Below are 16,433 nucleotides of genomic sequence, written 5' to 3' on the forward strand. Positions count from 1 at the left end.
CTGCCAAGAACAAATAGCATTTGCTACAAAAGCCGGCTTATTCCCGCGTATGAGAACATAGTCATGGATAAGGTAATAGGCGTAATTGGTGAATGACTTACTTGAAGTACAAGGTCTGGTAGACATGTGCCCAACTTATAAATGGGGTCATTATTGGTTTCAAACTCTAGAGGAAGCATTAGGCTCATGATTACTCCATCAATCACTTTGTAGCCACTACCAACATAAGCCCTTTACGAAAATTGCAATGATTTTCATTGCTTTTTCTTTTCTTTTCTTTTCTTTTTAAAAAAAAAGGAAAACTTGTAACATCTAAACTAATTAAAATAAGTTTTGGTTTTTTTATAAATTTTAAACATAAATGTCTTTATAATTCCCTAAAATAGAAATAGATGGTTATAAATTTCTATCAATAAAAAATAAATCGCAAAATTGATGTTATAATTTCCAAAAAAAATTAAATATAGTAGTTGTTAGACGTAAAATAAACAAATACATATATATTTGTCTAAATATAAAATTATATGTACATCGCATGTAGCCATGTATTATTTTGATTTTTTGTAATAATATGCATATTACACAAAATTCATTAACTTTGTATTTGTGATTAGACAGAAGCATTTGCGGTGCAGCCGCACAGTAGTATAACACATGATACACATTTTTGCTAATGAACTCCAAGCTGCCACGTGTACTGAAATTGACAAACTAAAACCTCTGCCAGATATCACAGAGACCATCCGTTGAGTCGATTTTCTAACTGCGGAAACATGCATAGCAGCCTTTTAACAAACTCATTCCCCACACTCTCGAGTACAAAACTAACTAAACTCGCTTAAAATCTCAACAATTTAATCATATCAACACGCGTCAAAATTTCATAGCGAGTGGATACAATGTTTCCACAAGCGAGTTGAGAAAAGTTGAAGAGTGACATAGTGAGCCGAAACGGGCGAGTAGTGGAGAGTGGGCAGCCGAGTTATACGGCACTGACTCGTCTTAGGCGTGTGCCGAGTCGTCACGTGATCTCAGTACTGTTCCCTCAGCCAAAGAAAGGTAGATAAGGACGTGTTTGGTTTCACCTTTTTTGTTCTCGGAAATTTTTTCTTAATTTTCTTTTTTAGGGTAAAGCTTTTAATTTCATAAAATAAAATGATCTTAAACTAATTATAATAAATTGTATACATTTTTTAAATAAATAATTTCAAATTTATGCAAAAATAAATAATACTGTAGTAAATAAAATGTAATATTTTATTTCTAGAGTATTATTTTCATTAACGGGCCCCACCAACTATTAATTAAAAAACATACCAAAACAATTTTCAGAAAGTAATAAATACCTCCATAAGATTACCAAAAATCAGAAGAGAATATCACAAAACAGTTGAAACATAAAACAACCAACCTAAAAAGGCTTTTACTATTTTCCAAATATTGTTAAGGCAATAAAACAAGACTGAAGTCAAAATAAAATGACATAGACGAGAGACCAAGACAAAATTGAACTAAAATTTATAATAATTTTCTTGATTCCTTGACCGAAAAGAATAGTCAGTTTCCAATGCTAACCCGGGCCACCCGAACCAAACAAAACTAATTAATCACAAACCAAACGGGCCCAACAATCTCACTCTCCCAGTCCCTCACGCACACACTCTCTTCTTTACTTCTTTATATAACACACAAAAACAGAGAGAGGAAGAAGAAGAAGAAGAAACATAAAACCAGAACTCGTAACGTCGATTTCAAAAACACTTACTCTCCACACTGTCTCTACTCATAAAACACTTCTCATTTTCTTTGTTTTTGGTTTTTTCCTTTTTTTGTTGTGATAATAATTATTTTGTATAAGCATGGCTGAGTTTCCTCCGAATTTGGACGATGGAGAGCGCTATCTTCCGTCTGATATTTTCATAAACGAAAGGCCGCGTCACCGCCTTGTTGATGACGTGGCACACCATTTCAATGCGCTGTCTTTCCTTCAACAAGCTCATCACCCACCTCCTCCTCCTGAGTTTCAGTTTCAGTTCGAGGTTTGATTTAATTTAATAATTATTTATCTATTTATTTATTTAATAAATAAACTCTGAACTCTTCGTTTTCTCTTTATTGTTTCTGTGTAGCGGTCGAAGCCTCCGGTTCGGGGCACTACACTACCAAATGGTTACTTCGGTGCAGTCAACGGTGGTCTCCAATTTGGTCAAAGGCTCCGCCCGTACGATACCGGGTCGTTTTCAAAACCCGCTTTGGATTTACATATCCTCAAATCCACCCCTCCTCTGGTAACTAACTAAACTTTAAACCGGGTTTTTTTGAAATTTTATTAGATAAATCGGTATGTTTCCGGCATATTAGTGACCAGTAACATTATAAAACTAAATGTTTGGTTGCAAGGTGTTCATAATATGTCCGGTAACGTTACCGGGACAAGTACTGTACAAATTTTTTTTTTTAATATTGTTATAGGGATGGTTGTCCTTTATAAGGCGGGTCGTAAATCGCTATGTTTCCGGTTACTGTACCGAAATATTGGTGACCATAAACATTACAAAACAAATGTTTGGTTGCAGGGTGTTCATAATATGTCCGGTAACGTTACCGGGACAAGTGCTGTACAAAATTTTTTTTTTTTTTGGTACTTGTTATAGGGATGGTTTTCCTTTATAAGGCGGGTCATAAATCGGTATGTTTCCGGTAACTGTACCGAAATATTAGTGACCAGTTACATTTCAGCACGAGTAGTTGGTTGCATGTTGTTCATCATATTTCCGGTAATACCGGGGAAGTACTGTAGCTTTTTTTTTTTTTTTTAAATAGTTATAGAGATGGGTTGTCTTTTCAAAGCTTTAATGGGTCAGGGGTGATCATTAAATATGACGAAGAAGATTTGTTCTTTTGATTTGAGTGATAGGTTGAGTGCTACAAGGAACCGAGAACAACTAGGGTTTTGCAGAAACAGCAAAACCGGTTACTGCAACAAAACCAAAACCGGGTGGTTTTGAGAGGTGGGTTTGGGTTCAATGGCGGTTTAGTGAGAGAATCGGGAGGGACAGGCGTGTTTCATCCTCGCATTATTAAGACTACTAATACCACTACTGCCACTGCAACTTCCACTGATGCCAAGAAGAAGGGTGAGTTATTATTGCCTTCAGTTTTCCTATTTTGTTCAAAGTGTTCTTGACAAGTTATTGTTTTGGGCTTTGCTTTGCTTTCTGTTTTTGGTGTTTAAGTATGGGGTTTATCTTCTGCTACAACTGTCACATTTTGCACTCATAATTGTGAAAAACAATTAAAGAAAGGGGACATTTCAACCTTGATTATTTGAAACTAAAATTATTATTATTATTATTATTATTATTTTTGGTAAAATAGGCATTGTTAATACAAATGGGTAGAGGTCTTCGTCAGTCAAAGAAAGGTCATGAGGTTAGGTCTGGGGAGTCAGAATTGAAAAGTTTTTAGGTGGGGTGTATTTTTAAACTTGCTGACCAAATTAGCATTTTTTATATGCATAATTAATGCTTCAACTGGTCAACAGAGGTTTTGTTCTATAATGCAGAGGGATTTTAACTGGAGTTAATGTGTCAATCTGTTTAGGAATGTTCTTTAGAAATCAGGCTTATGTATCAGAATTCCTTGTTTGGTGCCTTGGTTGTTGAGAACATTGAAGGAAATTAAAAAGAACCTTATATATGCAATAACACTATTGTGGCAGCAACACACTACTGGGAGTAATGTTGGTTAGATATATATTTTGTAATCCGAAAGTGAAACTTCATATTTATCATCAGAATTGTCCACGAAAATTGATTTGTTATTCCTACAAGCTTGACATTCAGTGCTGTAAATTACAATTGCACTAATGTCATGCGCAAAAGCTTTTCTTGTCTTTGAGGCTCCATGAAACACAGTTTGCTTATATAAGTATATATTATATATCGCAGTTGTGAGAAATAGGCAGGATATTCAGGCGATGCAGCAGAGGAACTCCATGAAAATGGTGGGGGTAAGCAAGCGGGAGGATTGCCATTATCATCTTCCTGCAGACATGGGATTGCCCAGGGACTGGACTTACTGACTCTTTTTATAACAGTGCTACTAAATACTAATTGATAGAATAAGAGCTTAAACTATCTTCTGGGTTTTGCGGAGGGAAAACTTGAATAGACATAGATGAAGTTTGAAGAAATTATGTAGGGGTGTTTTGTAAAAATAGAAAAAAAAAAAAAAAAATCAATTGGCTGTGTGTGTTTCTTTTTTTCCAATCTTAACCTATCCAATCTTATTCTAAATGCATTTAAAATTCAATATTTTATTCAAACTCAGAATATTTAGATTTTTTTAACCCTTTACATTTGTTAATTTAATTAAACACCTCTAACAATAAATATTTTTACATTGACAAAAACATCCTTATCCACTCATATATTCTCGACAGTCGCTATCACCGTCTGAAGGTGGTCAGATCTAGCTGGTCTTGCATCACTTGTGTTAATGATAATGATAATGTGCTAGTAACTCCTTTTAGTAGTACATTTTTTCTTTATATTATGCTAAAGGTTTTAGTTATAATTATTAAGTGCGTTTTATATATAATTAATACAACTTTAAATCAATAATTTATTAAATTATCATGAAACCAATTAAACTTTTATTAAATGCTTGTGGTTAGTAATGTAAAACATATAATTTACGAACTTAATATGTTTCTCTACGGTTAAAGTAAAATTAATGGATAATGGAGATCAACAAAGCTACATACACCGAAAAATTTGCACAAAAAATGTGTATCAGTTTACGTATATTAGGTGTCTGATTTTTTTATTAATTTTTTTCTAGTGAACGGTCGTCCATTAAATATGGACGGTCGTTCACTCACATGGACTCCGGTCCATATTATATGAACAGACGTCCCTATTTAAAAGACGTCTGTCTATAAATAAAATACAATAAAAAAATTTATAAAATATTAAGGACGATCGTCCATCCATTATGGACGGTTGTCTATTACTTTTGGACAAGTACCCACAAATAATGGACGTCCGGGCCTTGACCCAAATATGAAAAAAAAAAAAAAAACTCTTGGATGACCACTGGACATCGTCCATACTTTTAAATTAAAAAAATTCTAAACAAAAACTCATTCTTCTTCGTCTTCGTTCCCCATCTCCTCTCTTTTTCTTCGTCTCCATAGTTGGTCAGAAGGTGGCCATTTACTGAGAGAGAATACCTGGAAATCAGTTTAATTAGACTATTAATAGAATCAAGTGCCGGAACATCATTGTTATCAATATATTCAACATCAGGGCTCTTGAAAGAATCACAAGCAGACATCGTCTCATCCATAGAAACTGAATTTGCATCTGATTTAGAAGGAGAAACATCCATGCAACAAGAAGCTGGAACTGCAGCAATACTAGGTACAATTTTATCACTTTTGGGTATTGATGCAACTTTAGAAGGAAAAACATTGCTTGATTTTACAATACTAGGGGCAGGTTCTTCAGTTCTTGGTAAAGATGTAACCTTAGAAGGAACAACTGTGTTTGATTTTGAACTTAATGATGCAGGTAAAAGGTTCCCAGAGAAGCTTGTGCTGACACTGGAGGCAGGATTAGATTTCTTTGTTTTGGCAACTTTACTCGAGCATGGTACCTACAAGCATGAAATTAAGTAAATCAAGCGCTCAAAGTTAGCATTTTCATTTACCATACAGCTAAACTTTGAAAATTAAACGAGACTACTGTGAAATTCCAAACTTATAAATGAGTTACTTTTTAAATTTCACAGATGTTCTTCTGATTTCTCTCCGTTAAATTAAAATTAGTGCCAGTTTTTGCTATAATCCAGTGATATTCTTTTCTCAAATCAATCTTTTCTTTATCTGGAAATCTTAATATACACTGCCAATAAAAGACTACGTACATATTTAACTGTTATATATTGTAATTATTCATTTTCTTTTCTTTTCTTTCCATTTTCTCAGCAACCAAACTGGTGATTCTTTTTTTTTTTTTTAAAGAAAAAAATCATCCAGAAACACAAATTTTGAAACACCCACAACTCAAGAGAAAGTTTCTTTCCCAAACATAGTTCCATCACTCAAGAGCACGGTTCCAAGCTCACATATGCCGTAGCATTCTCAGCCAAGTCCCCAGCATCTCGCAGAGCAAATACCTACAAGTTTCACCTCCTGATTCAAATTCTTCAGCAGCAGTTTCTTAAACAGACCATGCCGATTGAAAGCTTATATACAGCACGCCTATCTTATAAAATAAAGACGAAGAAGAAGAGTGGAGATGAGGAATGAAGACGAAGAAAAAGAGAGGAGATGGGGAACGAAGAGGAAGAGAAGAGCGAAGAAGAATGGGTTTTGTTTATAATTTTTTTTTTTTTTATTAAAAGTATGGACGTCCATCAATTACCAATAGACACCCGTTTAAATGTAAGGGACATGGACATCGTTCAAAATTTATGACGGCTGTCCTAAAAGACTTTTTTTTTTTTTTTTTTTTTTTTCATATGTCGGTCAAAATTTGATGGATAGTCGTACTTAATGTTTAGTTAATTTTTTTATTATATTTTATTTATGGACAAACGTCTTTTAAATAAGAATGTTCGTTCTTAGTATATGGATCCCGTCTATATAATATAGATAGAAATCCATGTGAATAAGATCATCCACTAGAAAAAAATTGATAAAAAAATCAGGTGTCTAATACATGTAGATTGATACACATTTTCGATATAAATTTTTCGGTGTTCGTAACTTTGTTGAATGGAGATTGCTATGCTTAACGACGCCTAATATAATTGTGAATAGAGGAAATTTCATTTACCTTCTTTCCGTTTCAAGATTATCTTTGACATCGCTTCTCTTATTCTATTGTAACATTGGTCAATGGACAGTTCTTGCCTCAAACATTGTTCAATGGCTACTCTTAGGTTCCAGTCGATTGGCCCTTCGCTGTCATTTGGATGTATAGTGCAGGACATTAATTTCTCTTCCTCCCCTGAAGTTTTAGATTTTACTCTCACACCCCTCATGTATGATAAACGAAGTCACCTCCCCCAACCATTAATGAAATTATACTTAATTATCTAACCTACGTCTTCTAGTTTTAATTAGAAAGCAAAGTTCTAATTATTTCATAACTCATCCTAGTATTTCATTAATTATATTTATAACATTATAAAAATAAAATTATACTCTATATACTTGTGTAAATACTAAATATCACATCAACAATACCACTTGTATAAATATCATTCAACAATCAAGCCTATATACTTATCCCACCACAAATGAGACCCCTTTCCATCTTTATTTTAAAAAGTTTTTATTTATGAATTGAAGAAAAAAATCACATATAATATAAAAATGTTTCCGTTAGGGAAAATATCATAAACTACCTTTTAAGATTTTTAAATTTATCATTTGAATCTTAGCTTCCACACCTTTTATTAAATGAATAATACTACACCAACAATTCTCTCTCACAAACTTTCTCTTACAACCCTGACGTGACAACTCGCAATTAGTCAGTTCACAACGGGTCCCACATGAGTCCTGCATGAATCTCACTAATTAATTGCAAGCTGACCAATTGCGAGCTACCACGTTAGAGTTGTGAGATAAAGTTTGTAAGAAATGGTTGTTGGTGTAGTATTACTCTTATTAAATAGACTCTCAAAGCTAGAAAATTGTGCACTTGTACTCCTGTGCCTTATAAAATGAGCCCTCAAAAGTCAGAACTAATATCACTTTATTCTAACTCTTTTACATTGTTTTTAGGATTACAAGAATAAATTACCCTATTACCCCTCTTAAAATATGCTTTTTTTTTTACCTCTCCCCTTAGTGATCGAATGGTAAACCCTTTAGCCACTGGGGTTAGCTATACTCAAGAAGTCTTTTGTTCGAGTCGCAGAAGAGATACCTACCACATTTGTGCAATTAACTTGGTCCATTGGGCTTGTAGGGTGTTTCGTGATCCTGAGGATTAAGCAAGCTCTAATGTGGGCCTCAATACCTTAGATACCAAAACAAAAACAAAAAAAAAATAGAATTAACGAATTTTTCCCACCCGAGAAAAAGCTTAATGACAGTTTCCCACTCTCAAACTTTTAAAATACCATTTTAGTACCCAAAGTACAATTTTATTAGTAATTTTCATTGTAAAGAAGGGTATGATGGTTAAAAGTCCATAATAAGTGAGGGTAGAATAGTCAATAAACATTTTGTATCTGAAATCAAAAAAAAAAAAAAAAATTCCAAAAGATGACGAATGGCGGAAGGCAGCGATTCACGACAAATGAATGACGAGTAATCAACCTGTGAGTAAAAACGCGTATTATACGCGACATTATACGGACAGCTGTATCTTCGCCCATAAACGCACGTATCCGAATTTTGTAAATCTGCCGTATATTATTCGCGTATAATAATGTGTCACGTATAAATTCGCGTATAATTCGCGAATTATTCGCGAATTTTTGAAAAACAAAAAACATAATCTCACACCCCCAAACGACGTCGTTTTGGTGGGTTTAATAACAAAAATTAAAATAGATCTGGTTCACTGGTTCTCTCGTTCTTTCAATTCTTCGCAGTTCAGCCCATTCTTCTTCTTCCTCATTCTTCTTCATCTTTTTTCCTCACAAATTTCCACAAGCAATCAATCAACTCCACATCAACACACAACAATCAACTCCAGCAAATATCACTTTCCACAGCCTTCGTCCTCTTTTGTATAGACATAAGTTTACTTTATACAAGAGAGCCGAAGTTTAAACTTTTAAGAAGAAGTGAAAGACTGAGAGAAGGTGAACAAAAAAAGAAAGAAGAGAAGAAACTTACAGAAGAAAGAGAGAGAAAGTTTTGCAAAGACAGAAAATGAAAGAGAAAGAAAGGAGAGAAAATTTAATAAAAATATACTTTTAAGTTTTAACTTTTTACTTGATTCTTTGTAATATTAGTAATTGACTGTAGGGTGTATTTGTAATTTTTATAAACATTAGTTTTATTATGATTGTGTTTGAGTTGGAACTAATTTGAATATCATTATATTTATATATTGTGTATTTGTGTTATGGTTTTAATTGAATACTTTGTATTTGAAATGTATATTATTTTTAACCAGTATCCATAAAAATGTTAAAACTAAGATTGATATTGCCGTATTTTTCAAAACGTATTAATTGACATACACCGTATTAAACCCGTATATATACCCGTATCGTATTTTTTTTTTCCGTATCCGAATTTTATGGCCGATTTTTATAAACTATTTTTTCACACCGTGTGCCGTATTATACCCGTAAAATTCCCGTACCGTTTTGTTTGCCGTACCGTATTTACTACTAGGGTCCTGGGTGGCTTCGGGGTATTTTGTTACTAACTTTTAAACTTTTTTATGGCTGAGTGTTTTAGCTAAATTCTCAATGTTTGGGGTTTAGATAATTGTTTTTTTGGTAACATTTGAGGGCAATTGTGTCCGAAATGGTATTTAATTAAGACAAATAGGTATAAAAATTATATTACCTTAGTATCTCTTAATATACTCCCTGGCAGGTTATCTGTCATCCCTTATATTACCAACCAGTAATACTATTGCACAAAAGATTACCATATAATTTATTACTGTGCAAACCAAACCAGGGAATCTTGAAAAAAAAAAATTCTTGGAGCATCTGTTGGAGTAGGTGCCTTAAGCCAATCAATTATTGGGAATTGACCTCTTTGTATAATGTTCATTATCAATAAAAAAAGGCATTTTATTCTATAATCGTCTAAATCATTATTATTGCCAATCTGTATGATATAATGTCCTTAGAATGGTAGAAACCGTGACGGGGTATCGATGTTTCAAATCTTAATAGTGAGAACCCTATGATGCAATAGGTGGCCACTTAGAAACGTCCTAGCCCCAGTATTATTCTGAAGTAAGGGCACAGATAATACGGTAGAGCTATCATAGTGTTTGAACGCCCTGTCGAAAGGCAGTACTGATCTCACTTTCAAGTTGTTTGGTGACAACCTGGTGCAACACATGGTGCGTTGCTGTAGGCGATTACCCGCGCAGCAAGTTTCACTGGACTGACCCACCAGAGGATTCCATATGATGGTAACCTTAGTGTCTATGGAACAAATCCTCTAACGATGGTGGTGCATGTGATCCTAGACTTGAGATCACCGAAGCGCCTTGTTGCACCGATTGGTGTAGTTTTGACACCTAGCTAACGCATTTTTTTCAGAGCTGTCATACGTGTGGTGTTTGCTGCATCATATTTTTTGCAAGTGTAATCAAGACTAGGTGGTGACAGAGATTCATCCCCCGGTATGGAAAAGTTATCTCACGGCGTAATTCATCATGGCAATGACATTAAAACTGTGGGCCATAGTGGGTTGTTAGTTTGCTCTATCTAGTTTAAATAACGGGTTATTGGTCCAGAAACTGAATAAATAATATCGAGTAACCGAAGTTTGACACTATTTTCTATGCCTTCGTCTCGTCGAGATAAGTTGATGAAACGGATCTAATTGCACGGTAACCAATCGTTGACAGGTAGCTACTTTGCTGAATCCTAATCTATCGGTGGGCCATGATGCCTTGCTAGGGGCCAATCTTGGGTCTTTGTATTAGTGAGACATTTAATGGTGTTTAATCGCGATACTATACACTGCCGATATGATGAGGAGCCTATGGGTCTACACATGAAGGATAATTTAAGATCCAAGAAAAAGAATGACGTTTTCGTCTTTAAGGCGAAAGGGTTATTTTTGGTATTTCACAGTGCAATTAAATTTGCTGAGGTTGTAGCCTTTATTAAAATTTGTTAGAAAAATTAAATAAGTGAAATTACGTTTAAATGGTGTGCTCGCACATATTTAAATATATTATCATTATCATATTGTTAATTGTAATTATATATATTAAATATATATTAATTAATTTTTATTGAGATAATGAGGAAATAAAATAAATCAAATTGGGAGTTTTGTGCAACATGGGGCGTTTGTTTGGAGCCCAAGCCTATTCCGTAGGGATTAGGGCAATTTGTTTTTTAATATAAAAAAGAAAATGTGTGTGGATTTTTTGATAAGGGTTTTTTCTTTGAAACAACAACACACAGCCCCATTTTTACACTCCCACGGCAGAAAATTTTTGGCCTAAAAAATCAATTCATTGATTTCCTTTCTTCTTAATCTTGAAGCCAAAGAGGATCTAGGCAATCCATCTTTGGTTCTTTTGATATGGTCTTCGTGTGGACTAAGCGGGTTCGATCTTACAACTTGGATCGGTAGCAAAACATTCTTCGACAATTTGGAGGATGCCTCCAACGTGTGTTTGTTTCTCTTAACTCATGTTTATTTTTTTTTCAATTCTTATTATGATAAAATGTAAAATTATACCCTTGATCTTGGCTCATGTAAACGATCCCTAATTATGTTGTTTTTTGTTTCCGCTGCGTATGCGGAACCGTTTTACTAACACATCTTATATGACTTGAAATCATGAAGATATTTTTCTTAATATTCATTGTGAACAATGTACAATATTATACATCTAGTAATCCATGAAATATCCTATTCCTAATCAATCTGATCCTTATCCCTAATGTGACTTGATCCTAATCCTAATCGAATCGTACACTCAACAGCCTAATCCTAATATGATATGTACCAACTCAACCCCCTCCCCCTCAAGCTGGAGCATAAAATCATAATGCACCAAGCTTGTTACAAATAAAACCCCCCTGAGTGATTTAGTGAGGAATCCGCTAGTTGGTCATTTAAACTTGACAACACTAGTGTAATACCACCGGACAAAATTTTTCTCTCGAATAAAATGACAATCAATTTCTAAATTTTAGTGCTCTTGTGAAACACCAATTAGAGGCAATATGAGAGCAGGCTTGATTATCACAAAGTAACTTCATATGATGACTATCTGCAAATTCACCCTCTTGAATTAGTTGCTTCAACCAAATGAGCTCACAAAGTTTTCTAAGGCCCTTGCACGATATTCGCCTCTACCCTTGATGCTGGCACAACATCTTGCTTCTTTTCTTCCAAGATACAAGGTTTTCCCCCCCAACAAAACACAAAAACCTGAAGTGTCGTCCTATCGATGAACACCTGCCATACTCAACATTAGAATACCAGACAACCTGTGTATGGCCCGCTGTGTTCATATAACAAACCTTTGTCGGGTGCACCCTTTGATATACCTTAAATTCAAACAACTGCATCCCATGACTATCACATGGAGACTGTAAGAATTGACTAACCATTGACAAAGAAGATATTCGGGTCGTGTATGGTGAGATAATTAACTTGTCAACCAGTCTTCGGTATCTTCCAGGATCAACAGAGCTCCCCATGTCCTAGTAAAGCTTTGAATTAGGATCCATATGATAGAGTCTATCGTCCTGCAATCTGACAATCCCTGTTTCTTCCAGAATATTTTATGCATATTTTTTCTTTGAGAGATAACAATACAAACTGGATTAGCAACTTCTATACAAGAAATTATTAAGAGCCCCAAATATTTGGTCTAAATGTCTAAACAAGTGTTTCTTCAACTGCTTAATGCCATCTTGGTCACTTTTTAATGATATATAATAAACAATAAATGCATTGCTTTGTTGATGTATGTTTATAGAAGACTGGATGATAGACTCACATCCACACCATACCAAACTCTTGGATGACAATACTGAAACGTCCAAACCAACACATTCTGAATGTGGATCAGGGTGATTGTTTGACAAATTAGTGTGCCGAAATGGGCGCCATGCAACTTGTAGCATTTCCCTGGTATGCCCCCATTGATTACAGTAGCTACACTTGGGTCGACTCCCTTGCCACCACGGCCCCTCTAATCTCGTTTATAGTTTCTGAGTCTAGAGAGCCAAAACTAAGAGTAACAAGGAGATCTTGTCACAACACTAGGAGAGGAGACACAAAGTAATCGAGCAAACATTTCATCAGAAATGGCAAGTGGCATAGCCAAATTTTGATCTCGTACTGAAGTGAGATCAGGCTATAGTAGCAAAAGTAAGGATCATGAAAAATTTGTCTTGTTGTGCTAGGTCTTCTGTTGCAGACTTGCTGGCAGGCAATAACAAATCAAATTTGCTTTAAGGAAGTCATCCTGCCAAGGAAGTCTGACATACCCATATCATGTTTTTTGAGAGTAACCATATCGACACAACAGATAAAGCGCTAGATATCATTCGTATAAAGCAATTTGGTCTGGTGCCATACCTCAACAAAAGTTTTGTATATTTTATAAATAGGTGAAGGGAGGGTCAATCGTCTGCCAAATAAACTATATATAAATCACCAGTCTTTACCCAAACTGCCTTATCTCTTTGATACCTTCAGCCTTAGTAGTAAGTAATCCTCCAGGCCTTGTCCCATACACCACAATTCAACAGAACGGCCCAGAGGAATAATTAGAACTACCTATTAACTTTCAGGTGTGATTGGAGGAAAGAGAAAGAATGAAACAAATCTTGATGTAGATTTGGATCCTTTAGCAGACATGATCATGTATAAGAGAGATTTAATTATCGAGTAGTACAAATTTTTTTTTTAAAAATAATTTCGACACAGAGAATGTTTTCCACAACTGATGATGGTGGCAGCTCGACATGATAGACCCAAGGTTCTACTTGTGTGGTTGTTGAGGTTATTGGTGTCGCGGGTGTGAGATGTCACGCTTGCCGGAGAAGGAATCAGAGAAGAAGCTATTGAAAAGTTGATCGATGCGTGGGATGGCGAACGAGATGATCTTTTCAGGGTTTGAGGCGAGAGAGAGACGAACAGGCTGTGTTGTTTCGGATTTTAGAGTCAACACCAATGAGCAGCCTAACTTACCAAAAAAAATTCCGAAACAAAGAAGAAGAGAAAAAAAAATTAGGCTTTTGATTTCTTTACTCTAATACTATGTGAAATCAAAAGATTTTTCTTAATATCATTGTGATCAATGTACAAGAAATATATACATCTAGTAATCCATGAAATAAGAAAATGAAATAATCATATTTCTAATAAATCGATCCTTATAATGTGACTTGATCTTGATCCTAATCCTAATATGATCTTGTACATCTAATAGATTTGTACAACTCAACAACCAACCAAGCACCCAATGTTATTAATGGAAAGATAGATTACTTGAAGATTACTGGGAATATTTAGAAATTCTTTGATTAAGTTAAATAAATTATGTTATGTTATATTGATATATTGGTTGCAGAATAAATTGGTGGATATGTTTAGATTAAAATTGCGCTCTTTTAAATATTATATATTTATTTTTTGAATCATTTCTTTTAACCCTTACATTTGAGATTTTGCAAAGTACTCTAGCCACATAAAAGTTTAATTTCTAACAAATCACCCCCACCCACCCACCCAACCACTGCCAAAGGCGCAAGACGCCAGATCTGGCCGATCGTGCGTCGATATAGCCATGGATCTGGCCAAAACACCAATGGCCGTTAATCTGCCGAAAAAGCCATAACCTATTTTGACCTTTTTCAGCCAGATTAGGTTGTTAATGGCTAGATCTATGAGCCGTTAACACCATGGATCTAGACGTTAACGACCATATTATTCAGGTGTCGTGCGACATGGATCTAGCCGTTAATGGCCAGATCTACCAATTTTGGCTATTAACGACCGGCACATCACCAGATCCATGTGGTCGTGCGCCTTTCTGGCGATGTCGTCCTAGTAGTGATGGCTGGTGGGTGGTGGTCCTGGTGGCCGACATTTGTTTTAAATATAGGGCATTACTATCCAAAAAGTTAATTAATAAGGGGTAAATTTGTGAGCAAGTTCATTAATTAATTTCAAAATAAGGGTATTATTATCCAAAGATTTTAATAGTTAAGGGTAAATTGTAAAAAAAAATTAATTACGAAGTAATCTTAAATACTTAAGAAAATGAGGTATACAGATTACCAATATAACCAATGGTAATTACTATGGATTGGAAGATTACCAGAATCTTATAATACTTGAACACAAACGTGGTAATAAAGTAATATAAGATGACATTACGTTAATAATGAGGGATAACTCCCAACCAAACACCTTGTTAATGAAACTATAGTTAATTCTCTAACCTATGTCTTCTAGTTTTAATTAGAAAGCAAAGTTCTAATTATTTCATAACTCATCCTAGTATTTCATAATTATATTTATAACATTATAAAGTAAATTAAACTCCATTTCTAGTGTAAATATCACATCAACAAAGCCTATATATTTATCCCACCACAAAGGAAATGAGAACCTTTCCATCTTTATTTTAAAAAGTTTTTATTTATGAATTGAAGAAAAAAATCACATATAATACACCACTTCATTTGGTTCACTATTCCGATGTTTTTTAGAATAGTATTTTGAAAAAGTAAAATTGGATTATCTTTATGGAAAAAGTAATTATTAATGTTTGTGAGAGTTAAATAAGTTGAATTGGATTTCGAGCATATTGAAACAAATCATTTTGGGTTTTTAAAATAAAAATGAATAGAAGGATAAAATCGTGAACCAAAGGGCCTGGTTAGGGAGAATACATAAACTCCATTTCACTTAGTTCAAATTTATCATTCCGAATCTTAACTTCCATACTTTTCGTTAAATAGACTTAAAGCTGGAAAATTGTGCACTTATACTCCTATGGATTACAAGAATAATTACCCTATTACCCCTATTAAATATGGTTTTAAAATTTGCATTCAACTTCCCCATCTAAAGGTGGAGTTTCAAAATTATATTTCTTTACAAAATTATTAAACACTTTCTCATAAAGATTATCTGCATGGCAATTTCAAGAACTTTAAGGATAGTTTATGATTTTTTTTCCGTTTCACTTCGATGGGTACAATACCTTGGTGGCATTCTAAATTTAAAGGAATAATTATTTATTATTTCTTAGCTAATTAATAAGGGGTACACCTTCTTTCGTGTAATAGTTATTATTACTTCTAAAAAGTTTTGATGACAAAAATATAAATATATATATGAAGTACTTTCCGTAATCAGGCCACCTAAATTTGTTTATATTAAAAAAAAATACTACTCTTCTTTCATATCCAATCCACAGAATCTCCTTTAAGAGAGAACAAAGCAAAGACCAAGGGATCAAAGAGTGATTTACAGGGATGTTTTTTTCTTTTCTTTTTTTAATTTAAAAAAGTGACGTGATTTAATATATATAATAAATCATTTTAAAAAAAAAACATTCCCACATAATTGCTCCGGACCCACAATCTGACTGACGATATCTTCCCATATATATTCCTTCGTAAGTAACTACTTCATTTCTTGTCCGTTTTCCCTCTACAGAAAAATTAAGCCCCAAATTCTAAAAAAAAAAAGAAAAAAAAAAAAAGAAATAATATCA

The 16,433-nt window shown here is 34.2% G+C and overlaps 1 protein-coding gene across 1 annotated transcript; it reads left to right on the forward strand.

Moving 5' to 3' along the window:
* Positions 1-1,851: 1,851 nt before the first annotated feature.
* On the forward strand, positions 1,852-4,176 carry LOC116142406. Its single transcript, XM_031427824.1, has 4 exons — positions 1,852-2,039; positions 2,130-2,288; positions 2,918-3,137; positions 3,951-4,176. Exons 1-4 carry the CDS (start codon positions 1,860-1,862, stop codon positions 4,082-4,084), a joined length of 693 nt encoding a protein of 230 aa, XP_031283684.1. The 5' UTR covers positions 1,852-1,859; the 3' UTR covers positions 4,085-4,176.
* Positions 4,177-16,433: the final 12,257 nt, after the last annotated feature.

Source organism: Pistacia vera, unplaced genomic scaffold, assembly GCF_008641045.1.
Source record: "Pistacia vera cultivar Batoury unplaced genomic scaffold, PisVer_v2 Contig408, whole genome shotgun sequence".
NCBI classification, from domain to species: domain Eukaryota; kingdom Viridiplantae; phylum Streptophyta; class Magnoliopsida; order Sapindales; family Anacardiaceae; genus Pistacia; species Pistacia vera.

Bases quoted from the DNA above. Each gene is read 5' to 3' on its own strand.
- LOC116142406 (XM_031427824.1), top strand. From the start codon at position 1,860: ATGGCTGAGTTTCCTCCGAATTTGGACGATGGAGAGCGCTATCTTCCG. The intron at 2,289-2,917 runs GTAACTAACTAA...TTTGAGTGATAG, and splicing joins TCAAATCCACCCCTCCTCTG to GTTGAGTGCTACAAGGAACC. The intron at 3,138-3,950 runs GTGAGTTATTAT...TATATATCGCAG, and splicing joins CACTGATGCCAAGAAGAAGG to TTGTGAGAAATAGGCAGGAT.